This window comes from Macaca mulatta, chromosome 1 (genome assembly GCF_049350105.2).
Source record: "Macaca mulatta isolate MMU2019108-1 chromosome 1, T2T-MMU8v2.0, whole genome shotgun sequence".
Classification (NCBI taxonomy): domain Eukaryota; kingdom Metazoa; phylum Chordata; class Mammalia; order Primates; family Cercopithecidae; genus Macaca; species Macaca mulatta.
Window position 1 is genome coordinate 220,296,943 of NC_133406.1, and position 13,058 is coordinate 220,310,000.

The window sequence follows — 13,058 nt, forward strand, 5'->3', positions numbered from 1 at the left end:
GGGCTACCGTAGACGGGGTACTTCCGGTGTCCAGGTGCTGGGTTCTTTGGTAGGAGGAGGAAGATGGAGCCCAGCACCGCGGCCCGGGCTTGGGCCCTCTTTTGGTTGCTGCTGCCCTTGCTTGGCGCGGTTTGCGCCAGCGGACCCCGCACCTTAGTGCTGCTGGACAACCTCAACGTGCGGGAGACTCATTCGCTTTTCTTCCGGAGCCTGAAGGGTGAGAGCGGGGTCTGAGGGAGGAGCGTGTGGGGGCCTGGGGTTGTTACGGCATCGAGGGCATTGAGCACTCTCCTCCCCACTCCCTTTCCTGGAGCAGGCCGCCCGGGTCTGGCCTGCCGCTTGGGGTGCGGGTCCGCGATGTCTGCAGCAGGGGTTTCCCTTCGCGTCCCGTCTTTCTCAACTACCTGTTTTTTCTTGTCTAGACCGGGGCTTTGAGCTCACATTCAAGACCGCTGATGACCCCAGCTTGTCTCTCATAAAGTATGGGGAATTCCTCTATGACAATCTCATCATTTTCTCCCCCTCGGTAGAAGGTAAGGGTTCCGCGTCGCCCCTAGCGCTGGGATTCGAGACCCGGGACTGATGGATTGCTTTCTTCTGGTTCTTGGGCATGTCCTGGGTGATAGGATGGGCGCAGCTACCACGGAGATGAGAAAAAGGCTCATTTCTGACCTGACCCTAGGAGGGGAGATCTTTCTAAAAGACACAGCTAAGGATTGTGGAGTCAAGTGTTGCTGCAGACTATGGAACCCAGGACCCTGCTGCTCTACTGAGAAGGGAGTTTACTCTGTAAAGGGCCTCATAGAAAGATGGAAATCTCCTGGGTTGGGTTTGCCTGGGTGGAAAGAGGAAATGGCCTGTTATTAATATGGATTGCTATAAAGAGGCATTGTGCATTGTGGCAGTTGATCTTAAGAATTCAGATAGATTCATAGTCTCGGGCTGGAAAAAGAGCCTTAGCAATTATCCAGTCTACCCCTCCTCCCATTTGAGGCTGGATAGATAGGTCCAGCAGCCTCGCAGAGAGCTAGTCGTTTAACAGAATGAATATCTTGGCCAGATTATCCAATTTATACTTGAGTATTCCTGTTTTACGAGGCAATCTACTCCACCACTGAACAATTCTGTTAAGAAGTTCTTATATTAAGCAAATATTGTCTCCTGCTTTATTTTGTTCTTAAGCTCCCCAGCACCTTAGAGAATAGATCTAATGCTTATCTTGCTTGGAGGCATAGCCTCCACATAGTCATAGCTTATTCAGTTGTTTCTCCTCCAGGCTGAACATCCCCAGCTCCTTGGCTGTTTCTCTTTTGCCATACTTTTTTGGTGAGCATGTTAGTCATTCTCTTATTTGCTTCAGTTTATCTTTTTCTCAAAAGACTCAAGTTACCCCTGTCTAAGACAGGACTGCCTTCCTCCCTTCAGTTGATGAAGCCTAGGAAGTTCTTCATTGGCGCCTTTTTTTTTTTTTTTTTTTTTTTGAGACAGGGTCTTGCTCTGTCCCCTAGGCTGAGTGCAGTGGTTCGATCATGGCTCACTGCAGCCTCTACCTCCCAGGCTCAAGGGATCCTCCCTCAGACTCTCGAATAACTGGGACATGGCTTGTTTATTCTCTGTAGTTCACGTGAGGTTCGGTTCCACCAAATCCCTCAAGTATTTTTCCTAGGCTTCTGTTACTTACTGTGTCACTCCCAACTCCCTTGCAACGTGTGCTTTTGGAATTGGCTTTTTGGAGGCAAGATTAGTTAGGCGGATATCACCCCCAATTGGTATAAGTTGAAATATTCAGATGACTGGGCAGGTGAATGGAGGCTTCAGTGTAGTAATGGGTGGTTTGCCAAGTTTTTACTGTGTTTGAAACTTTGAAATAGGTACCATACAGTGGACTGGGGGAGATCTTAAGGATAGGGAGTCTGCCCTAGAGGAGTTCAGTCTGTTTTTGAGGAAATAAAAGTAAAGACCTGAAATGAGTTACCAAACCCTGTGTCAGGATGTAAGATGAAGTGGAAGCACTGTCAGCTTGTATAGGTCCAAAGGAAAGAAGCAGTGAATGAGACTGGTCGGGAGTGGGCTGAGAGAGGATACTGTTGGTGGGAGAAACAGCAGAGAGTGAAAAACAGTGTTTCCCCAACTTTAGTTATTTACACACATCCTTCATGGTTTTTACCATATTACATATCTCCTGTGCTAATAACTACCTAGTATTTTTCTTCAAATTGACCTGCTCAAAAGAAAAAAAAAAAGGCTAGGTACGATAGATTATCTCTGTAATCCCATCACTTTGGGAGGCCAAGGCAGAAGGATCGCTTGAGTCGCGGAGTTTGAGACCAGCCTGGGCAACATAGTGACACCTCATCTCTACAAAAAATGAACAAAATTAGCTGGGCGTGGGGCACATGCCTGTAGTCCCAGCTACTGGGGAAGCTGAGGTGGGAGGATTGCTGACCCTTGGTGGTCAAGGCTGCAGTGAGCTGAGATCATGCCAGCTGCACTCCAGCATAAGTGACAGAGCAAGACCCTGTCTCAAAAAAGAAGAAAAAAACAAAACTAAACTAAAATAACATTTTAAAAGGGAACCAATAGTGAGCCCAGAATCACCACTGAAAATGGAAATCCAGTGTCGTCACTTGACGTACATAGAAGGTAACTATAAATAGAATAAAAACAACATCCGTAAGTTCTAGCCAGATACTGCTGCCTGCTGAAGGCTTTGAACCTGAGGTTCCCTCTTGAAAAGAGATTAGCAAGCATTAGAAGTTCTAACAACTAGTATCAAACTAAGACATTCTCTTTGATGGAGAAAGCTTGAAAAGTAAGGAAGGGGAGTAATTTCTGTCCCTGAGATTCAAGGTTATTTAAAACCCGGTTCCCGCATTCCTGTTGCTGCCTTTTCTGCCTCTGGTGGAGTGGGTCCCACACTTTGGAAGGTGCTGCTGCAGGAAATCCTCAGGCGTTCCTTGGGAGAAGGCTGCAGGGTAGGGTTCAGGGTGTAGGGGTTTGGTGTCTGCTCCCAGGGCCCTGCCTTGGTCCCATGACCACTGTCACTGTCATTCTCTCAGGTGTGTGAGTGCTGGTCTGGCTTCCCTCTCCATGTTCCAGTGGCTTCTTTGCCCTCTCTGGCATCAGAAGGCTCCCAGGTCACTGGCAGTCATGGCTACAAGGGAAGAAATTTTCAGCGCATCCTCTATACCCAGGAAAAACTGGATCCCTGTTATAGATGGGGAAATGGGTTCAAAAGGATGAAGAGATTTGCCTAGTTTTAACCCCAGGTGGTCTCAATTTCAAAGCCCGTGTTCTCTCTACCTTACAAGAGTTCCTCAACAGGTGCACTCTTGACATTTCAGACTGGATAATTTTTTACAGTGAGGCTGTCCTGTGTACTGTAGGGTGTTTAACAGCACCCTGGGCCTCTGCCTATTAATGCCAGTAGCCACTTTTTCCTGTTATGTGACAGCAAAGAAATGTCTCCAGACGTTGCTCTGAGGGGCAAAATCGCCCAAGATTGCAAACCACTGCACTGCCAATAGGCTGCTTTTGGAATGTCTAAGACTGCCTGGCCTCTCTGAAGGAGAGTGGATAGATGGCTTTTTGATCTGAAGGAGAGTGGATAGATGGCTTTTTGATCTGAAGGAGAGTGGATAGATGGCTTTTTGAATGTAGCATGAGAGGCAGAGGTAGAGAGTACAGGAGCTTCTGTGTATGCCTGAAGGTCAGGTAAGGCACTTTTATTTTCTGCTGAAGATTACCCCTCAAGAAACAGGGCTCTTCTATTCAGATCTTTACAAAGTTATTTCCACCTGCTACTAGGGGTCTAATGGATACACTTCTCTGTCCAGTCTCAGAAATTGGCACGTCCGTCCTTCCGGCTGCTCAGCCAGACTCCTTGGAGCTTTTCTGAGGCCTCTGTCAAAGCATCAGCAGGCCCTGCGGCTGTGCCCTCAGAAGGCGTGGAAGCCTGCCGCGCCTCCCTCTGTTGCTGCTGCATGGTCAGCTCAGCACTCTTCACTGCCTAGCTTTTCACAGTGGCCTTCACCCATCACCACGGCCACGCTCACCCTCGTACCCTAGTCTCTACCCCGCCGCCAGGATCATCCTTCAAAAATAGGAGGGAGATCCTGCCAGGCTCCTGCTCAGAATCCTCCAGCAGCTCCCCACGACAGGGCCCTTGTGTGGGGTGCAGAGCCCTGCGCAGCCCGGGCCCTCACTTCACCCGGCCTTACCTCCTGCTGCTCACTCCTTTCTTTCCAGCTAAGCCACACTGGGCCCCTTGCTGGTGACCGTGCCCACCCGCCTTGGGGACTTTGCACCTGGTGTTCACTATGCTGGGAATCCTCTGACCCCACAGACTGCCTGGCTCACGCTTACATCTTCTCAGATGCCACTTGCAGGTCTTCCCTAAACAGCCTTGGCACAAGAGCTCCCCTCCCACACTGTCCGCTTTGTTTTTCTTCTCGGCTCACAGAATTACTCATTTAATGAATAAATGGATTACTGAGCACTTCCTTCATTACCTTAGGTTGAACATCAGAGTACACTTTGGGGAGACTCTGGAGCCTCAAATAGCCCCACCCAGTGCTAGTTTTAGATGCTTATAGCAGTAGTCACATGACCCAATTAATTGACCAAAAAAGGATAGGATCTCACAGTTACAAATGTTGGAAATTAATGAGCCCTTTTGGTGATCACTTTTTAAAAAGCAGTGTACTGGGTGGCTCTGTTGTGGATGTCATGGATAGAATCTGTAGGATTAATAAGGAAAAATGGATTAATGCCAGACCAGGGAGTACTGGCGTCAAGTGGCGGCATCACCGGCGATGCAGAAGTGCTCTTCCTCAAACCATTTAGACGGAGTGGAATTGACAGGCTCTGGAAACTGACTCCAGTGATCAGCGTCACTAGTGTGAAAGGTGCAGGTGATGAGATGAAATATGGGCAGTACAGCATTTCCAAATGCATACGTACAGCTTACTTGACCAGTGCAATTAGTGGATGTTTGACTGTTTCCTCCAAACCTCCAGAAGTTTCTAAGTCCGAGCCATAATTTTGAGTCTTCACGCTGGAAGGATGGGGCCTTTCCGTTCTGGGATGTGGTGCTCGTAACCTCTCCCTCATTGTGGCCCCCAGAGGGTGCTGCTCTGTGAGTGATCGTGGCTGCTCTGCCTTTCATGTCCCCTCCCTGCCAGTGTCAAGAGGAGCAGGGAGAGGAGATCTCTGGGTCACTGTGTCTGGTGCCTGCTTTCAGATTTTGGAGGCAACATCAATGTGGAGACCATCAGTGCCTTTATTGACGGTGGAGGCAGTGTGCTGGTAGCTGCCAGCTCAGACATTGGTGAGTCCGACCTGGGAGGTTCTGGTGCTTTCCACTTCTCCAGGGCGTTGGAGAGCATTACAAACAGAAGCTGCCAAATTAGCATTCACTGGGTGGGCCTTAGCTGGGGAGTCAGTGAGGGAACTGTTTTATCAGTTCAGATTGTGACTCCTGGGGCAGAATACCACGCTGCTGTCCAGCGGTCCATTTGGGGCTGACAGCCGGACGAAGCTGCAGGGCACTGGGGCTGACTGGCAGAGAGGGAGTCACAATGAAGCCAGGACACTTGGCCCAAGGTCCCCCTGTAAGGGCTCAGCCAGGTGTCTCTTGGGTCTCTGCAGGTGACCCTCTTCGAGAGCTGGGCAGTGAGTGTGGGATCGAGTTTGATGAGGAGAAAACGGCTGTCATTGACCATCACAACTATGACATCTCAGACCTTGGCCAGGTAATCAGGCCTGTCACCCTCCAGGTTTCAGGGACATAAGGCAAAGCTCTGCCTAGCCAAAAACCAAGAGGGCGTGAGGAGGTTCTCCCTGGCTTCAGGAACCTTTTCCTGACCACCCACCTTTCCATCTGCTCTTTGCAGCATACGCTAATCGTGGCTGACACTGAGAACCTGCTGAAGGCCCCAACCATCGTTGGGAAATCATCTCTCAATCCCATCCTCTTTCGAGGTGTTGGGTGAGTGCGCAGGAAGAGACCAGCAGAAACCTAGGGGAATAAGGGGTCACTTAATTTTTTTGGGAAATCAAGCCAAAATTGTGATTCTTTGGGGCTATATAAATGGGATTAATGTATTATATTAAGTCAAGGCCAAGTAGAGTGGCTCACACCTGTAATCCCAGCACTTTGGGAAGGCCTAGGCAGGAGGATCACTTGAGGCCAGGAGTTTGAGACCAGCCTGGGCAACATAGTGAGAGCTCCTCTCTTAACACACACAAAAAAATAGTTGGCTGGGCGCGGTGGCTCATGCCTGTAATCCCAGCACTTTGGGAGGCTGAGGCTCAGATCCCCTGAGTTCAGGAGTTCAAGACTAGCCTGGCTAACATGGTAAAACCCTGTCTCTACTAAAAATACAAAAATTAGCTGGGCATGGTGGTGTGCGCCTGTAATCCCAGCTACTTGGGAGGCTGATGCAAGGGAATGTCTTGGACCCGGGAGGCGGAGGTTGCAGTGAGCCAAGATTGTGCCACTCCACTCCAGCCTGAGTGACAGAGTGAGATCTGTCTTCAAAACAAAACAAAAAGTCAAACTCCATTGTTATAGCAAGACAAGAGCTAAGTGGTTGGCAATTAAGACAAAAGGATTCATTCCTGGGAAGAACTGGCTCTTGGGGATCCCATGTCCTTGGACTCAGTTCCTGGGGCCAGTGCTGGGCTGCTCTCGTCCTGCTACAGGATGGTGGCTGATCCTGATAACCCTTTGGTGTTGGACATCCTGACGGGCTCTTCCACATCTTACTCCTTCTTCCCAGATAAGCCTATCACTCAGGTAAGGGCTTCACAACCTTGAGCCTTCGAAATAAGAATGAAGCAGAACAGCACATTTGGCTGAGGTGGAGGAAGTGACAAGTTGGTGGGGTGGGGCATGAGCAGAAGCGGTGTGGCCTCAGCCTTCCCCTTCAGGTAGGGCCAGGGTCGTTTTGGTCTGGCCTGCTGTCCTCTTGCTCGGGAGGCGCGGCAGCTTTTCCCTTACTTGGAACTGCTTGGGTCACAGCCTTGTTTTGTTCCCAGTATCCACATGCGGTGGGGAAGAACACCCTCCTCATTGCTGGGCTCCAGGCCAGGAACAATGCCCGTGTCATCTTCAGCGGCTCCCTCGACTTCTTCAGCGACTCCTTCTTCAACTCAGCAGTGCAGAAGGCAGCACCTGGCTCCCAGAGGTAGCTGCCAGGAGGCTTAGGGGCCGGGGATCCAGGTGGTGCAGTCTGTGTATATGGGGAGGACTCAGAAGGGGAAGAAGGAGGCTTTTAGCTCAAAGTGTCAGAGGCTGAGTGTTTCAGATGCTGTCAGATTATTTCAGGGCTTTATTGCTATATTGCTGGTATTGGCACTTCCAATTCTTTTTTTTTTTTTTTTTTTGAGACGGAGTCTCGCTGTGTCACCCAGGCTGGAGTGCAGTGGCGCGATCTCGGCTCACTGCAAGCTCCGCCTCCCGGGTTTACGCCATTCTCCTGCCTCAGCCTCCGAGTAGCTGGGACTACAGGCGCCCGCCACCACGCCCGGCTAGTTTTTTGTATTTTTAGTAGAGACGGGGTTTCACCATGTTAGCCAGGATGGTCTCGATCTCCTGACTTCATGATCCACCCGCCTCGGCCTCCCAAAGTACTGGGATTACAGGCTTGAGCCACCGCGCCCGGCCTCACTTCCAATTCTTTAAGGTAGTCGTGACATCTAGAGATCCCTAACCTCCCCGTTCCTTTTAGAAAATTGTGTATTTGTTGTGCAAATGACACCCAGAGCAATAACACCCAACCACCCGTATCTTTTCGTTTTTTCCTGTGTTCCCTTTAACCATGGGTCCCTAGGTGCCCAAGGCCTACAAGCAGAACTTTGCTAGGGCATTGTCATGGTGGACATGAGCGGTCCTGCCCATCAGGCACCACTGGAAAAAAGGTGGCTCTGGTGCCCAAGCTTCTTCTGTTTCCCTCCTGCAGGTATTCCCAGACAGGCAACTATGAGCTAGCTGTGGCCCTCTCCCGCTGGGTGTTCAAGGAGGAGGGTGTTCTCCGTGTGGGGCCTGTGTCCCATCACCGGGTGGGCGAGACAGCCCCACCCAATGCCTACACTGTCACTGACCTAGTGGTAAGAGATGCTTGGGGTGGGAGGGCCCCAAGGGTTTGCCAAGCTGACTGGGCTCAGCTCAGAAGCACTTATTGAACACTTCTGTGCTGGCCTAAAGGGCATACATAAAGATGAAGAAGTTAATCCTTACACCCGAGCATGCCAGGTTCAATGCAGAGCTTGGCATGAAAACTGATGTCCTAATAGGAGCACTTCTTTTGAAGAGGTATGTGTATTTGCTAAGAGTGGCAGCAGTGGGAGGGGCTTCACTGATTAACTCTGCCCAGAAAGTTGGACTTAATAAGAGAAACGACATTTCGGTTAGGTCATTAGGATGAATTTGTTAGGTGAGAGAAAGCGAATATGGAAGCATGAATGCTTGAAAGTGCCTGGCACATTCCGGGTCAGCAGGGTGGTCTGAGTCCAGACTTTGATGTGCCATGAATACCGTGTGAAGGCATTTGAGCCTTCAGAGAAGAGGCAGAGATGCTGTGTTGGGGGATTAACCTTGCTGAGGAGAGAGATTGGTTACTGATCAGGGCCAGGTGGCGGGGCATCTGCAGGTCTTCTGAACTCCTGGGCATTCCTGCCACGTTCGTCGGGTGGGAATTAAGTGCAGCTCTGCCTGCGGGTGGTGGCACGCCTCCAGTCATGGCCAGCCGTGGCTAACCTGGCCTTTTATCTCAGGAGTACAGCATCGTGATCCAGCAGCTCTCAAATGGGAAATGGGTCCCCTTTGATGGCGATGACATTCAACTGGAGTTTGTCCGCATCGATCCTTTTGTGAGGACCTTCCTGAAGAAGAAAGGTGAGTGTAGTTCCTGCACAAGGATACTGCCAGAAACGGCCCAGGCCTCACTTGCTCCTGAGGCCCAACCAGGAAACGCTCTGGGAAACCCCTCCCGGTTATTCGTGTTGGTTCTTCTGCAGGTGGCAAATACAGCGTTCAGTTCAAGTTGCCTGATGTGTATGGTGTATTCCAGTTTAAAGTGGATTACAACCGGCTAGGCTACACACACCTGTACTCTTCCACTCAGGTAAGCATAGGTGACAGCCCGTTTTCAGCTAGCATGTGCCCTGCCCGGGCTCTGCAGTGGCCAGGTGTTGCTACGTCTGTCCTGCAGGTATCCGTGCGGCCACTCCAGCACACACAGTATGAGCGCTTCATCCCCTCGGCCTACCCCTACTACACCAGCGCCTTCTCCATGATGCTGGGGCTCTTCATCTTCAGCATCGTCTTCTTGCACATGAAGGAGAAGGAGAAGTCTGACTGAGGGGCCAGAGCCCCGGGACTCTGCACAGTGTGGAGACGGGGCGGGGGTTATTAGGATTGGTGGTTTTATTTTGCTTTGTTTAAAGCCATGGGAGAATGGCACAACTTTACCTCTGCGGGAGATGTAACACTGAGAGCCAACGGGTGGGAGTCGGGATAATTTTTATGTAAGTTTTTCCACTTCGAATTGCTAATTGGCATTTTTCATATGTGCAGTCACTCTCATTTCTAAAATAAAGAGCGACGTCGCCCTCAAATTTCACCTTGCCTCCGTCCTGCTTTGCTAACGGCTGTGGGTGGGGATTGCTGTTTGGTGATGACTAGATACAAAGTCCTAAGTGGCTTCATGAAATTTTGCCTAGGACTGGACTGTCTTTAACTGTGAAATGATGAGTCTTCCTAACATCTCCTCAAAGGATACAAGAAAGTTGCTAGTAGACTGAGGGGTGGGAATCACTGAAATGGAAAATCTAGAATGACAGTGCTGGGGAAGAGAAAACTAGAACAGCTTAGTTGAAGAGAACCTTAACTGCATGTTGACGTTGCTTTATTTAGGCAATAGCTGTGTTCCTAAAAATCATGTATAAAGTTAGACGTGAGATCTCTTCCCCAATGTTGATACCTGCCCACAAAATGTTCTCACCTTCAGAGTGTAAGAATCATTCTTAAAGCCAAATATTCAGTTCAAGGCACATACGTCATCTGCAGTTGTAAATTTGCATTTAATATTTCACAGTTCCTGTAAGAGAGGCTGGTCAGGAGGGAAGCCCTCAAGTGTAAATCCCCACACTTAACTGCTCATCAGTCACTTTCGCTATGTGAGATTAATTCAGTAGCTGGTCCAGAACACACAGCTTGGGAATACAGAGGCCCAGGCCTCACGCAGACGTTTCCCACTCCCGTAACTGAATGTGCTGTCTCGTGCTGACCCATGCTGATAGCTGCCTTCATCCAGGTGGCAAATGCAGACATGCTACGCTGCCTCCTTCAAACGAGTTCCTCATGTTAGGGGCAAAGGTCACAGCCAAACTCTGCCACTGACAGCCAGTGCCTTGGCCTGGAGCCTCTATGTGGATGCAGGCCTCTCCCTCCTCAGTTCGGCTTCATCTACTAGACCAGCTTGGCCATTCACTTTTCAGATGTCTGTGAGCACAGGACTGCAGACTGAACTCTGACTCAAGTTCTTCCATTTGCCAAGCCTGAAGCTTTTTCTGGCTAACCAGCCCTCTCTGCGCCATCTTGTCTCCTGACTCCCACCCTCACCATTCACAGACCATCACGACACAGCGGATGCCAAGTTCTTTTAGTAATTCACTAGCTGCATGCAGGGACATCACAGGGCTGCCCTCCATGAGCAGAGAAGGAGGGCTGCCTGGCAGAGCGTTTCACACTCCAGGTTAGCCAGAAAGAGCATCTTCATTTTTGTTTCCACACAACACTTCTCTGTGAGCCTGTTGGCCAACAAAGTGGCAGCCGATTGTTGGAGAAGCCAGCCAACCATCTTATCTAACTTCAGATTCTTCAGGGCTAGAATCTGTTCACCCCAGAGGCTTAGATGAAGCACATTTGCAGCTACTCGGGCAGATGGTCTCTGCAACAGGAAGGGAAGCTAAAGTTAGAACATCTGTTGAAGACATTCTGTTAATGTCTGTTAATGTCTCAACCCAAAGCCTGCTTTGTTAGTGAGGGTCTTCCTTTCTCTGGTCCCAACCCAGTTCTTCCTTACCCATCTCCTACTGATGCCCTTCACTCAGGTGACAAATACTGCCTGCCCCTCCCCGTGCTCCAAGCTTTTCCACATGTACACCTCTGCATGGGGTAGCATGCATTGTTTAAACAGCCTTTCCCCCCGGTGGAAAGCCCAGTGCCTCTTGTGCACAGCTATCTGGTCCCTTGTACCAGGTAAGTTGCCTCCTATCATTTCATAACTGGTTGCAGCTATTATTCTAACCATCACTGTGCACCAAGATAGCAGGCTACGTACAGAGAGCGGTTAACAGAGTGGCAGAACAGTGCTGGGACGCAGTTATGGCTCAGCTCTTTGCACTAAGCCTGCCCCTGAGCCAGCTGCCACTCCAATTACGGCTTCAGACGGGTCTGCCTATGCATTCCTTTATATTAATTTCACAACGTCCAGATCTGCTCTCAGGAAATGTTTTCCATCTCTCTCTCTCTGATCAGTTCTCAGCTGTTTCCATGAGCTACATCTCCATTAAACGTTTCTCAAAAATACATCCTTTTCTCTCTGAATAGCTTTTTTTTTTTTTTTTTTTTTTTTTTGAGACAGAGTCTTGCACTGTCACCTAGGCCGGAGTGCAGTGGTGTGATCTTGGCTCACTGCAACCTCTCTCTCCCAGGTTCAAGTGATTCTCCTGCTTCAGCCTCCCAAGTAGCTGGAATTACAGGCATGCGCCACGACACCTGGCTAATTTTTGTATTTTTATTACAGATGGGGTTTTACCACATTGACCAGGCTGCTCTGGAACTCCTGGTCCCAAGTGATCCGCCCACCTTGGCCTCCCAAAGTGCTGGGATTACAGGCATGAGCCACCGTGTCTGGCCTCTGAACAACTTTTTAAGCAACTAAAAAGCCACAGGAGTTGAACTGCTGGGATTCTGACTATGATGTGGCTAGCGCTCCTACTCCTATCTACATTAAAATCTGTTTTTTGTTCTCCTGTAACTAGCCTTTACCTTCCTAACACAGAGGATCTGTCACTGTGGCTCTGGCCCAAACCTGACTTTCACTCTGGAACGAGAACAGAGGTTTCCACCCATACCATCCCCTCGAAGCCGGGACAGCCTCACCTTGCTGGCCTCTCGCTGGAGCAGTGCCCTCACCAGCTGTCTCACGTCTGGAGGCACCGACTCGGGCAGTGCAGGTAGCTGAGCCTCCTGGTAGCTGCGGCTCTCAAGGTGGGCCTTGCCCTGGCTGTAGAAGGGATTGACAAGCCCGAAGATTTCATAGGCGATGGCTCCCACTGCCCAGGCATCAGCCTTGCTGTAGTCAATCACTGCCCTGGGGCCAGGACGGGCCGTGGACACCTGTTCAGAAGCAGTGGGTGAGATACCATGCTGCCCGCCTATCTAACCTTTTCATGTCCTGCACGTCACGTGATTGACGGGCTAATCTGAACTCTGTCCCAAGGAGCCCGGAGCTTGAGTGAGCTGTGGCTCAGACTCAGAAGGGGTCTGCTTAGACCGCCTGGTTTATGTGACAGGACTCGCACTGCCCTGGAACACGAGGGAAAGTCGGAGGAAAGCGAAGTGGCAGGGAAAGAACTTGTGCCAAATTATGGGTCAGAAAAGATGGAGGTGTTGGGTGATCACAGGCATCAAGTCTCCTTCTGCACTCTGTGGACGCGTCGGGGAAGGGCTGCCGATGGCGCATAACACGCTCGGGACTCACCTCTGGGGCCATCAGGCAGCCGTTTCCGCCCCGATCCACATACCAGCTGCTGAAGGGCAACTGCAGGCCGATGCTCTCATCAGCCAGGCAGCAGCCAAAATCTGCGATCACCAGCCAGGGGCAGCCGTCTGGGAAGGAGCAAGCAAAGTGACCGATTCTCCTCCCCTCCTTCCCTCCGAGAGGCCCTCCTATGTCCCTACTAAAGCCACCAGCAAGACATGGCTGACAGGGGCTAATGGCTCGGTGTTGGCCCAGGAGGCCAGCAAGGCCTGAGAGCTGATCAGA

The 13,058-nt window shown here is 50.4% G+C and overlaps 2 protein-coding genes across 4 annotated transcripts in view; one reads left to right on the plus strand and one right to left on the minus strand.

The window, feature by feature from the left end:
* The first annotated feature begins 10 nt into the window (after positions 1-10).
* On the plus strand, positions 11-9,626 carry DDOST (dolichyl-diphosphooligosaccharide--protein glycosyltransferase non-catalytic subunit). 3 transcript variants are annotated; one of them, XM_077971692.1, is made up of 11 exons: positions 11-217; positions 423-533; positions 5,243-5,353; positions 5,629-5,753; positions 5,895-5,989; positions 6,706-6,799; positions 7,042-7,190; positions 7,965-8,112; positions 8,779-8,899; positions 9,022-9,128; positions 9,216-9,626. In XM_077971692.1, the coding sequence occupies exons 1-11, from the start codon at positions 64-66 to the stop codon at positions 9,363-9,365; spliced, it is 1,365 nt and encodes a 454-aa protein (XP_077827818.1). In that variant the 5' UTR covers positions 11-63; the 3' UTR covers positions 9,366-9,626. The 3 variants fall into 3 exon arrangements, with proteins under 3 accessions (XP_077827818.1, XP_014985400.2, XP_077827830.1); XM_015129914.3 differs by having other exon boundaries at positions 5,243-5,329; positions 5,650-5,753; XM_077971704.1 differs by lacking the exon at positions 423-533 and having other exon boundaries at positions 5,243-5,329; positions 5,650-5,753.
* A 441-nt stretch (positions 9,627-10,067) lies between these two features.
* PINK1 (PTEN induced kinase 1) overlaps positions 10,068-13,058 on the minus strand; it is an 18,995-nt gene continuing 16,004 nt past the window's right edge. The window contains exons 6-8 of the mRNA XM_001096957.5: positions 12,774-12,901; positions 12,173-12,409; positions 10,068-10,955 (exon numbers count right to left, since the gene is read on the minus strand). Of these exons, the coding sequence (XP_001096957.1) occupies positions 10,698-10,955; positions 12,173-12,409; positions 12,774-12,901 (623 nt within the window). The 3' untranslated portion in view covers positions 10,068-10,697. The remainder of the gene's footprint in view (positions 10,956-12,172; positions 12,410-12,773; positions 12,902-13,058) is intronic.

What these genes read in the sequence shown, in the direction of transcription:
- DDOST (XM_077971692.1), top strand. Translation starts at nt 64, where the DNA reads ATGGAGCCCAGCACCGCGGCCCGGGCTTGGGCCCTCTTTTGGTTGCTG. An exon ending in TTTCTTCCGGAGCCTGAAGG is followed by an intron (nt 218 to 422) that starts GTGAGAGCGGGG and finishes TTTCTTGTCTAG; the next exon opens with ACCGGGGCTTTGAGCTCACA. An exon ending in GACCTTCCTGAAGAAGAAAG is followed by an intron (nt 8,900 to 9,021) that starts GTGAGTGTAGTT and finishes GTTCTTCTGCAG; the next exon opens with GTGGCAAATACAGCGTTCAG.